This window comes from Bufo gargarizans, chromosome 2 (genome assembly GCF_014858855.1).
Source record: "Bufo gargarizans isolate SCDJY-AF-19 chromosome 2, ASM1485885v1, whole genome shotgun sequence".
Taxonomy (NCBI): Eukaryota; Metazoa; Chordata; class Amphibia; order Anura; family Bufonidae; genus Bufo; species Bufo gargarizans.
In genome coordinates this window covers 703,279,407-703,291,841 of record NC_058081.1, presented here as the reverse complement: position 1 = coordinate 703,291,841, position 12,435 = coordinate 703,279,407, and the positions used below count along the sequence as shown (strand labels likewise).

Below are 12,435 nucleotides of genomic sequence, written 5' to 3'. Positions count from 1 at the left end.
CCATGAAAGGTCCTCTTTAAGCCTCATTTATAGAAGACTGGCCCTTTAAGAGATGAAAGTAGGGAGATCATTGTAGGGGGCTGCGGCACATATACAACACTGTAGATATTGGCCGGTTAATAACACAATCATCTTTAAATATAGGGGGGGGGGGGTTCTGCTCATCAAACACGGATGCGGTAAATAACACGGAGAAGTTGTAACACTCAAGAATCAACAAAATAATCTATTTGAACGATGTACTGGAGGAGGTAACCGAGCAGCTCCAGAAAATCCTACAAATCCTGGCAAACCGTCATGGGGGAGGGGGCTATTATCTACGGTGGGCATCTGAGACTTCAATAATAAAAGAGCATGGGGCAGCGCCCAGGGTCGCCATCTTGCCAGCCGTGTTAAGACGTATTAAGCATTCCTGTCACCGAGTCGCTCTCTTAAACCAGTACGGCCTTGACTACAACTCCCATTGGATTTGCCAACCAGCTTTTCTTGGGCGAAATGTAAAAATAAGTCTGGAAAATCCCCTCTATGTGCAAGTTGAGTTCTGACAAAAACTGGTTCCAATTATCTCTGTTTAGTGGTTGTCAGAACAACTCCTACAGGGGAAGGGATTCCTCACAGCTTCTGACTGATCTGCCTGGTTTTCACATCAGTATGGAACCATGGTATCCATTCCAGTCAGGGGTCTGGGAAAGCAGAGTGGTGACCCCCGGAGAGATATGAATGCAGATCAGTGTCAGTGATGACCCAGCTTTTCTGTATTGGGAGGGGGGTCACGGTCTCAGGGTCACAGTGTCGGTCGATGATGTATGCATTTAAGGCACCGCAGGTTCAGTTCCTTCCAAGCCGATGGATGCACACTACAGACTTGTTGGGGATCCGACACTCCTGTAAGGTCTGGCTGAGGTCTGTGAAGCTCCGTCTTGGTATCTCCATTGATTCCACACTACAGTCCTTACATGAGACCCCCGTCTTCTCCTCCGCCGCCACTAGGATGGTGAACAGTGTGTCCGAGGGGCGGAAGAATTGCTCAAACCTCTGACCGGAATGGGACCTGATGGCCAGGAGAAGCCTGGGCTCCTGTTCGGATGGTGGCTCCTGTCCTTTCGCTTGAGAGTCCTCCATATTGACTTGGCCCTGGTGGTTGCTCATCTGGTGAGGCTTGTTCTGCTCCCGAAACAGTGTCTTGGTGTTGTGGCGATCGTGGACCTCGGGGGTCAGCCTCATGGCGCTGGTTTTATAGACAAGTTGATCCCCTACGTTCTCTGGACCACCTACTGTGCCAATGGAGGGGAGCACTCGATAGCGGTTGAGGCTGGAGGATGGTGGCCTATATGGAAGCTGGTGGAGAGGCTCCGATATCTCGTCCTGTGCCATCCTGGGACCAGGCAGGGCTCTTGCTGATGACACCCTGGGAGTAGGTGACGTGCGGCAGGGGTAAGCCTCCATGTTGTGGGTGGTGCCCTGCAGGGTGGTCCTGGTGCGACCTTTAGCAGATTTGGGTCTGGTGACGTGCATCCTCTGGAGGGGGTCCCCTGTGGCAAGAGAATTAAGGCCGGTCGGAGCAGATGCCATCTCTATTCACTCTACCTGCAAAACGTGGAAACAAATCAGCGTCCTCCACAGAAAAGTCTAGATGCCCCTACCCCCCCCCCCCCCCATAAAAAATAAAAAATAACTATTTACTGAGGAGGCACCCCATGTGTAATGAGTGTGCCATCACTACAGCAACAGGCCCCCCCAAAAGTCACCCCCAGGACTGAACGGTGTCCTCCTCCTCAATACGCGGTACAGGAGGGAACCCCAACGCGTCAAAGGGCCCCAAACAGAAAACGGCTCCATGCACTTACCTCTTTCATGCCAGCCGGAGCAGATAGAAGTCCTGATCATTAAGTGCAGGGTCTGTGACGTCCCCAAAACAGGAGCTACGTGCAACTCCATGCAAATGTCTCAAAATGGTGGCGCAGCATGAAAGAGGCAATAGTAATGCATCACCAGAGTCACCTCCACCTGCGGAGTCAGCTTTCTGCAGGGCACTACCCTACCTACAGAGGGCACCCTATTTCTGCATAGCCAGAACCTAATTAGTCGCCCCCCTCACTCCAAAATATATCTACCACCCTGTATAGCATATGACTGACCAAACACCCCCATAAATAGTACACCCCAAGCGGGGCAGCTCATACAAGCTACGACTGATCGGAATAACCCACTAATTGCAGGGGGTGGAGACATAACCGACCCCTAACCGGTTCCCCCCACATAACACCGCACTAGTAGCCCACGCTCCTCACGACCCGTGTAGTGACCCGTTTATTCGCCCACTAAGAACCCGCCTCGGGTTACCTGTCCTGGGCCGCTCCTACGGCCGCCATCTGCCCGTCCAGTAGCGGCTAGTAAACAACCCCGTCTCCCGGGGTAACCAAGCGTCAGGCGCCCGGCCTGACGTCACCGCGTGCACGCGAATGCCCGGATTGTGTAGCCATGTCGCTGTGCTGGCGGCGGCCATGTTGTTGGTGGTTTACTAAGGCGAAAGGTTCCCGTGAGTGATTTGGGTTTTGTATGTAAGGGGGCTCTAAGGCCAGTTATTCTGGATCATGCTATTTTTTATGATTATTTTTTGCGATGAGAACACAAAAAGAAAGAGACATAAGCAAAAAGTCCGTTTTATAATAATAGTAATGTCATGCCTCCCAAGTGTCCCTCATTTTGACCCGGGTCCCTCTGTCCCTCTTTGATCCTTTAATGTCCCTCTTTTTGACCCGGGGAATTAATGCATAAATGTGTATTAGGCTTCGTTCACATCACCGTTCAGCCTTTCCGTTAAACGGGGCAGGAAAACGGAAAGGACGGATTCGGCACATAACGGAGCCCACGGGCCCCATAGACTATAATGGGGTCCACTAAGTTTCCGCTCAGAAGATGATTTTTGAAGCGGAGAGAAAAGTCCTACATGCACAACTTTTGTCTCCACTACAAAATCTTCTTCTGAGCAGAAACCTAGCGGACCCCATTATAGTCTATGGGGCCCGTGGGCTCCGTTATGTGCCGAATCCGTCCTTTCCGTTTTCCTGCCCCATTTAACGGAAAGGCTGAACGGTGATGTGAACGAAGCCTTAGTAAAGTTACTAAATAGCTCCTTACTAAACTATCTGTATGGTTTTTACCTGTATATTAGACCATAACATTATTTTGACCTTAAAATATATATAATCCGCAGATTTATATGCTAATATTTAAAGGGAACCTGTCACCTGGATTTTGGGTATAGAGCTGAGGACATGGGTTGCTAGATGGCTGCTAGCACATCCGCAATACCCAGTCCCCATAGCTCTGTGTGCTTTTATTGTGTAAAAAAAAACGATTTGATACATATGCAAATTAACCTGAGATGAGTCAGAGCTTGAAAATATGACTCTTCTCTGGTCAACAAGTAAGATATGACTCTTTTATGTTAATTTGCATAAAAGGCGGGAAGTACAAAAAGGCATAATAATTATTGAATTCGTCTGCAAATGAAATTAAAAGTGTAATTTATATGTTTAGGGTAACACAATAAACATTTAGAAACGCTCAGTGAGGGTAGCATAGTAGAGGTGACAGGTTCCCTTTAAATGGATATTGAAGCACAAGAAAAAAAAATAGTCCAGGGGCTCCCAAATAACCGCTCTCCAGCTGCTGCAGTTGTGACGGGGTCAGTAATTATTCTTTGGGCGGAGTTAGAGGCGTGGCTTAGTATGAAAAAACTGCTGTGATACACGCCGAAAATAATGTCCCTCTTTGCGATTTTCAAAAGCTGGGAGGTAGGTAATGTCAGTCACTTGTTACAGCCAACCTCTGCCCCATGGTCCAGGGACTACTTATGGGGTCCACAGACTGTGTGGGGAGCACTTATAGGGGCCTATTGGACTGTATTCAGACTACGCTTTTGCCTGTGTCCTTGGCGCACCAGTGTCTCTGACGCCTGTGGGTCAGCAGCCAACTACACCAGGACTACTCCAGGAGGTAGTGGCCTGGTTGGTTCCCTGCAGCAAAGTCCAGATCCCTGTATGGGGGTAAAAGGTGAACACCAGGGGACTGGTGGTGCAATGATTTCTAATTTGGGAAGCTAGTAAGGTTCCTAGATTAGATGAGGTACTTGAGGCGGGTACATTACTTAAATTTGAAAATGTACAATCTAGGGCTCTAGCCTTGCGGTTGTCATGGATGGAATATGAACAATTACGTTTCTTCTTGCGCAGTACATTCCCTAAGAAAGATGAGATTCCCTTGCTGTCTGCGTCTGATGAGCTGTTTCTCCTTTCCTCTCGAACTTCAAGAAATGGAAGGAAGAACTAGGGATTACCTTTTCTGGACCTTAGGTTCTGAAGATGTGTACATTGACGCACAATATGTCTCTGGCGTCCCAGGCAACTGAGAAGAACTTAAAAATACTAATAGGATGGTATTATTGCCCGGTGCTGGTGCATTGCATGTACCCGTCAGTCCCGGAGGCTTGTTGGCGAAGTGGCATGGAAAGAGGTACAGTGTTGAACATCTGGTGGGCTTGCCCTGATATCAAAAGGTTTTTGGAGCGCATCCTCCAGCTCTATAGCCACTTCTCAGGGAAACATATACCTAATACCCCCCCAATGCTCACTCCTATCTCTCATACCTGGAGCTTGGGCCCAAGTCAAAAAGAACATATTGCATCACCTACTTGTGGCAGCTAGGATGGTAATCCCTAGACACTGGAGGTCCACTATGTATGAGTGGTATGAGGAAATCGGGCGCATTCATCAAATGGAGGAGTAGTCGCAGCTGCACATGAACGCACTTCAGTGTTTTTGGCACTTTGGAATCCATGGTTGATAATTATAGGTTTGGGTCATTTTTTGATGGCATCTTGGTTAATCCGCTTCATACAGGAGGTTGAATGTTGACTGAGGCCCTAACTGTAATTAGCTATTTTTTAATTACATAACTACAAACCAGATTCCAAAAAAGTTGGGACACTAAACAAATTGTGAATAAAAACTGAATGCAATGATGTGGAGATGGCAAATGTCAATATTTTATTTGTAATAGAACGTAGATGACAGATCAAACGTTTAATCCGAGTAAATGTATCATTTTAAAGGAAAAATACGTTGATTCAAATTTTCACGGTGTCAACAAATCCCCAAAAAGTTGGGACAAGTAGCAATAAGAGGCTGGAAAAAGTAAATTTGAGCATAACGAAGAGCTGGAAGACCAATTAACACTAATTAGGTCAATTGGCAACATGATTGGGTATAAAGAGCTTCTCAGAGTGGCAGTGTCTCTCAGAAGCCAAGATGGGTAGAGGATCACCAATTCCCACAATGTTGCGCAGAAAGATAGTGGAGCAATATCAGAAAGGTGTTACCCAGCGAAAAATTCCAAAGACTTTGCATCTATCATCATCAACTGTGCATAACATCATCCGAAGATTCAGAGAATCTGGAACAATCTCTGTGCGTAAGGGTCAAGGCCGTAAAGCCCTACTGGATGCCCGTGATCTCCGGGCCCTTAAACGACACTGCACCACAAACAGGAATGCTACTGTAAAGGAAATCACAGAATGGGCTCAGGAATACTTCCAGAAACCATTGTCAGTGAACACAATCCACCGTGCCATCCGCCGTTGCCAGCTGAAACTCTACAGTGCAAAGAAGAAGCCATTTCTAAGCAAGATCCACAAGCTAAGGCGTTTTCACTGGGCCAGGGATCATTTAAAATGGAGTGTGGCAAAATGGAAGACTGTTCTCTGGTCAGACGAGTCACGATTCAAAGTTATTTTTGGAAATCTGGGACGCCATGTCATCCGGACCAAAGAGGACAAGGACAACCCAAGTTGTTATCAACGCTCAGTTCAGAAGCCTGCATCTCTGATGGTATGGGGTTGCATGAGTGCGTGTGGCATGGGCAGCTTGCATGTCTGGAAAGGCACCATCAATGCAGAAAAATATATTCAGGTTCTAGAACAACATCTGCTCCCATCCAGACGTCATCTCTTTCAGGGACAACCCTGCATTTTTCAACAAGATAATGCCAGACCACATTCTGCATCAATCACAACATCATGGCTGCGTAGGAGAAGGATCCGGGTACTGAAATGGCCAGTCTGCAGTCCAGATCTTTCACCTATAGAGAACATTTGGCGCATCATAAAGAGGAAGGTGCAACAAAGAAGGCCCAAGACGATTGAACAGTTAGAGGCCTGTATTAGACAAGAATGGAGAGCATTCCTATTTCTAAACTTGAGAAACTGGTCTCCTCGGTCCCCAGACGTCTGTTGAGTGTTGTAAGAAGAAGGGGAGATGCCACACAGTGGTGAAAATGGCCTTGTCCCAACTTTTTGGGGATTTGTTGACACCATGAAATTCTGATTCAACATATTTTTCCCTTAAAATTGTACATTTTCTCAGTTTAAACTTTTGTTCCGTGATTTATGTTCTATTCTGAATAAAATATTAGAAGTTGGCATCTCCACATCATTGCATTCAGTTTTTATTCACGATTTGTATAGTGTCCCAACTTTTTTGGAATCCGGTTTGTACATATGGAGTGGAACCTTGACATGTCCAGACTGTATTGAGGTTCAAGAAGCCGCTAGTGGGAGCATGCACAAGGCGGGTTGGCGTTCTACTGACGAGCACCAGCAGAGGGAGTACAGCGATGACTGTTAAAAGATTGCAATGTTATGACCAGATAAGATATGTTCTCTATGAATAACTTTGCACTTTTTGTATTGATAAAATATTAATAAAATCAGATTATACCATAAAGGGGGCATTTATTCTACTGGCACACATTGTAATGGGATATTACTGTACTGGCAGACATTATAAGGGGGGCATTTTTATGTACTGGCACACATAAGGTGGTATTCTTGTACTGACACATTTTAAGGGGAATTAATACCTTTATTACTGTGAGACTAGGGTTAACATGATTACTAGTATGTAATCTATAGAGGACATTATTACTATTGGGGGCACTTTTACTACTAAGAGAATTAATACTATTGGTGGGACTTTTCGGATCTGTATTTGGGGGCAACCTGGAACAATAATGGAAGGGGTGACTATCTGCGTAGTACTAGTATTTTCAGGGGGAGTTATCTGTTTCTGCAGTATAGTATTGGGAAGCATAGCAGGCACAGTATTCGGAGTGGCAGAACAGGGTGTTCAGAAGGTGATGGGAAAGTAGGAAACTAAGATGTCTGTGTGTCAAACTTTGGAGAGACAAGACGTGGTTGAAAGAAGTCATCATGGCGGTCTGGTCCGAATGGAGAAGATGAGGAAAGACAATGTCTACATAAGAGTATTCTCCTGAATGTTTGGTAGTGTGGAATGTAATTAAAATAGTAAGTCATCCATCACAGGTATTAAAGGGAGTCTGTCACCTAATTTCCACCAATATAACTAAGAGCACTGCTCCGCAGAAGATTGCAGACACATCCCAGACGTACCTGTGTGCACTATGTGTCTGTATTATATGTCCAGGAAAAGCACCTTTATTCTGCTGGAAAACAGCTCCCAAGTGCCAAGATATAGCAGTTAGAAATCGAGTCAGGAGTGAAAGCTGTTTTTACTTTCACTCCTGTCTCGATTTCTAACTGCTATATCTTCTGATATAGTGGATATAATGTTATGATTCTGGTATCGTTTGAAAGGTTAGAATACCAGCTTTCAAACAAGGTTCATATTTCTAGTGGCTACCAATCCTAATATATTGGCAGCTACAGCAGCCCTCCCCTCTTCAGTCTGGTTTGCTTTGGGCACTTGGCAGCTGTTTTCCAGCAGAATAAAATAGCTTTTCCTGGACATGGAATACAGACACAAAGTGCACACAGGTAGGTTTGGGATATGCCTATAATCTTCTATGGGGCAATGCCCTTAGTTATATTCATGAAAAACAGGTGACAGACTCCCGTTAATGTGATATCTGTTATTTTAACAGGAAAAAAGTTCTGCATACTGTTCTAATCTCTATGTCAAACCTAAAGGAACTGCTGACAGAGGCTTAGAACAGAGTCTCTGACAGTGGCGTGAGAATAGCCTGGGGTCGGGGGGGGGGGGGGGAGGGGTTATAGGTTGGCCCTTAGCTTTCCCAGTTCTTGAGGGGATTATAGGTCGTCAATAGCTTTTTCAATTCTTGTGGGGGGAGCTCATAGCTAGTGTGTGGTCTCCTCCAGCAGTGTATCACATTAATGTAGAGGGCGAAACTCAGGCACTCACTTTGTATATGCTGCACAGCCGCCACTACTACTACTACTGACCCTAAACAGCCACACACATCTAACTTATCTTTTCCATGCTTTGTTGCTACTGCTGCCGCTACATTTGTGGCCATGATTACCCTACCCTGTCCACATCCACACTGTACTGCTGCTCCCAATTCATTTTTCCAGGATTGTTCAGAAAAAGTCACTCTTTCGTCTGACAATTAACCCTTGTGCGTGTATAAATACTGGTAGGCATTCTGCCCCCATTAAAGCATCTTTTTAAATGCTTGTGCAGAACAAGACAATGGGGTCACTTACCAATGGCTCTATAGGGAGTGCAGAATTATTAGGCAAATGAGTATTTTGACCACATCATCCTCTTTATGCATGTTGTCTTACTCCAAGCTGTATAGGCTCGAAAGCCTACTACCAATTAAGCATATTAGGTGATGTGCATCTCTGTAATGAGAAGGGGTGTGGTCTAATGACATCAACACCCTATATCAGGTGTGCATAATTATTAGGCAACTTCCTTTCCTTTGGCAAAATGGGTCAAAAGAAGGACTTGACAGGCTCAGAAAAGTCAAAAATAGTGAGATATCTTGCAGAGGGATGCAGCACTCTTAAAATTGCAAAGCTTCTGAAGCGTGATCATCGAACAATCAAGCGTTTCATTCAAAATAGTCAACAGGGTCGCAAGAAGCGTGTGGAAAAACCAAGGCGCAAAATAACTGCCCATGAACTGAGAAAAGTCAAGCGTGCAGCTGCCAAGATGCCACTTGCCACCAGTTTGGCCATATTTCAGAGCTGCAACATCACTGGAGTGCCCAAAAGCACAAGGTGTGCAATACTCAGAGACATGGCCAAGGTAAGAAAGGCTGAAAGACGACCACCACTGAACAAGACACACAAGCTGAAAGGTCAAGACTGGGCCAAGAAATATCTCAAGACTGATTTTTCTAAGGTTTTATGGACTGATGAAATGAGAGTGAGTCTTGATGGGCCAGATGAATGGGCCCGTGGCTGGATTGGTAAAGGGCAGAGAGCTCCAGTCCGACTCAGACGCCAGCAAGGTGGAGGTGGAGTACTGGTTTGGGCTGGTATCATCAAAGATGAGCTTGTGGGGCCTTTTCAGGTTGAGGATGGAGTCAAGCTCAACTCCCAGTCCTACTGCCAGTTTCTGGAAGACACCTTCTTCAAGCAGTGGTACAGGAAGAAGTCTGCATCCTTCAAGAAAAACATGATTTTCATGCAGGACAATGCTCCATCACACGCGTCCAAGTACTCCACAACGTGGCTGGCAAGAAAGGGTATAAAAGAAGAAAATCTAATGACATGGCCTCCTTGTTCACCTGATCTGAACCCCATTGAGAACCTGTGGTCCATCATCAAATGTGAGATTTACAAGGAGGGAAACCAGTACACCTCTCTGAACAGTGTCTGGGAGGCTGTGGTTGCTGCTGCACGCAATGTTGATGGTGAACAGATCAAAACACTGACAGAATCCATGGATGGCCGGCTTTTGAGTGTCCTTGCAAAGAAAAGGTGGCTATATTGGTCACTGATTTGTTTTTGTTTTTGAATGTCAGAAATGTATATTTGTGAATGTTGAGATGTTATATTGGTTTCACTGGTAAAAATAAATAATTGAAATGGGTATATATTTGTTTTTTGTTAAGTTGCCTAATAATTATGTACAGTAATAGTCACCTGCACACACAGGATCCCCCTAAAATAGCTAAAACTAAAAACAAACTAAAAACTACTTCCAAAAATATTCAGCTTTGATATTAATGAGTTTTTTGGGTTCATTGAGAACATGGTTGTTGTTCAATAATAAAACTAATCCTCAAAAATACAACTTGCCTAATAATTCTGCACTCCCTGTATGACTATTTTTAGCATAAAAAAAACTGTTACAAGGGTCTTTTTTGCTACTTTTTAAACATCCAAGCCAATATTTTGTTGCACAGGCATTTTGTACTGTGTTCAACATTTGGGCTTGTGGAGGTGTAGGGAGGGTCGGGACAGATTTACCAACATTTACTCCTGGAAACGGGGGTAAATGTTGGTGAAAAACTACTTCAGTCAGGGATTTAATCCAAATCTCAAGAAAAACCAATGAGCTAAATACATTCTCTTAAAAATACTTTATTAATAGATATATATACATTTTTGTTCTTAATATATATATATATTTCCCACAAATGAATGTAATATGGATACAGGACCAAAAAATTAGGGAAATAACATAATAAAATAGAAAAAAGCACGATTACAGTTAATTGGAACACTGTCTTTTTAAATATGATATAGTGATAATGGCATTAAATCCCCAAAATTGTGGCATGAATGAGGTGGTTATGACCACCCTGCAATCCATCAGCAGTGGCCGCGCTTGCACACTATAGGAAAAAGCACCAGTCTATGTGTGCTCCCACGGTCCCGGCCACCAGAGAGGGCGGCACTTTTTCCTATAGTGTGCAAGCACGACCATTGCTGATGGCTTGCAGGAAAGTCGTAACCATGGAAACGAGAAGTGTATAATGTGCTGGAAAAATAAATCCAGCCAGCAAAAGAGGCAATATGGACAATCATAATACATTAGTAAATACCTTGCATTAACTTTCTCTACATGATAAATGCCACCTGCTGAAGTGAGACAAGCCTTTAACCCTCTAAGGACCGGGCTCATTTTCACCTTCAGCACCAGGCCATTTTTTGCAAATCTGACCAGTGTCACTTTATGTAATGATAACTTTAAAACGCTTTGACTTATCCAGGCCATTCTGAGATTGTTTTTTCGTCACATATTGTACTTCATGACACTGGTAAAAATGGAGTAAAAAAAATAATTATTTTTTATTTATAAAAAAAATACCAAATTTGCCAAAATTTTTTAACAATTTTCACATTTCCAAGTTTCAATTTCTCTACTTCTATAATACATATTAATACCTACAAAAATAGTTATTACTTTACATTTCCCATATGTCTTCTTCATGTTAGGATCATTTTGGGAATGACATTTTATTTTTGGAGGACGTTACAAGGCTTAGAAGTAAATCTTAAAATTTCTCAGAAATTTTCAAAAACCAACTTTTTAAGGACCAGTTCAGGTCTGATGTCACTTTGTGAAGCTTACATGATAGAAACCAAAAATGACCCCATTCTAGAAACTACACCCCTCAAGGTATTCAAAACTGATTTTACAAATGTTGTTAACCCTTTAGGTGTTCCACAAGAATTAATGGAAAATAGAGATACAATTTCAAAATTTTACCTTTTTGGCAGATTTTCCATTTAAATTTTTTTTTTTCCCGTTACAAAGCAAGGGTTAACAGCCAAACCAAACTCAATATTTATGGCCCTGATTCTGTAGTTTACAGAAACACCCCATATGTGGTCGTAAACTGCTGTACGGGCACACAGCAGGGCGCAGAAGGAAAGGAACGCCATATGGTTTTTGGAAGGCAGATTTTGCTGGACTGGTTTTTTAACACCATGTCCCATTTGAAGCCCCCCTGATGCAACCCTAGAGTAGAAACTCCCCAAAAAGTGACCCCATCTAAGAAACTACACCCCTCAAGGTATTCAAAACTGATTTTACAAACGTTATTAACCCTTTAGGTGTTCCACAAGAATTAATGGAAAATAGAGATACAATTTCAAAATTTTTCTTTTTTGGCAGATTTTCCATTTTAATATTTTTTTTTCCAGTTACAAAGCAAGGGTTAACAGCCAAACAAAACTCATTATTTATGGCCCTGATTCTGTACTTTACAGAAACACCCTATATATGGTCATAAACTGCGGTACGGGCACAGGGCAGGGCGCAGAAGGAAAGGAATGACATACGGTTTTTGGAAGGCAGATTTTGCTAGACTGTTTTTTTTGACACCATGTTCCATTTGAAGCCCCCCTGATGCACCCCTAGAGTAGAAACTCCAAAAAAGTGACCCCATTTTAGAAACTACGGGATAGGGTGGAAGTTTTGTTGGTACTAGTTTAGGGTACATATGATTTTTAGTTGCTCTATATTACACTTTTTGTGAGGCAAGGTAACAAGAAATAGCTTTTTTGGCACCGTTTTTTTTGTTATTTACAACATTCATCTGACAGGTTAGATCATGTGGTATTTTTATAGAGCAGGTTGTCACGGACGCGGCGATACCTAATATGTATACAAATTTTTTATTTATGTAAGT

At 43.5% G+C, this 12,435-nt stretch overlaps 1 protein-coding gene across 2 annotated transcripts; it reads right to left on the bottom strand.

Annotated features, from left to right (window-relative positions):
• On the bottom strand, window positions 1-2,399 carry UBXN10 (UBX domain protein 10). Of its 2 annotated transcripts, none has more exons than XM_044278606.1 (2): window positions 2,344-2,399; window positions 1-1,587 (listed from the first exon to the last, which is right to left on the bottom strand). In XM_044278606.1, exon 2 carries the CDS (start codon window positions 1,570-1,572, stop codon window positions 829-831), a length of 744 nt encoding a protein of 247 aa, XP_044134541.1. In that variant the 5' UTR covers window positions 1,573-1,587; window positions 2,344-2,399; the 3' UTR covers window positions 1-828. The 2 variants fall into 2 exon arrangements, with proteins under 2 accessions (XP_044134541.1, XP_044134542.1); XM_044278607.1 differs by lacking the exon at window positions 2,344-2,399 and adding an exon at window positions 1,848-2,313.
• Between the last annotated feature and the right edge of the window lie 10,036 nt (window positions 2,400-12,435).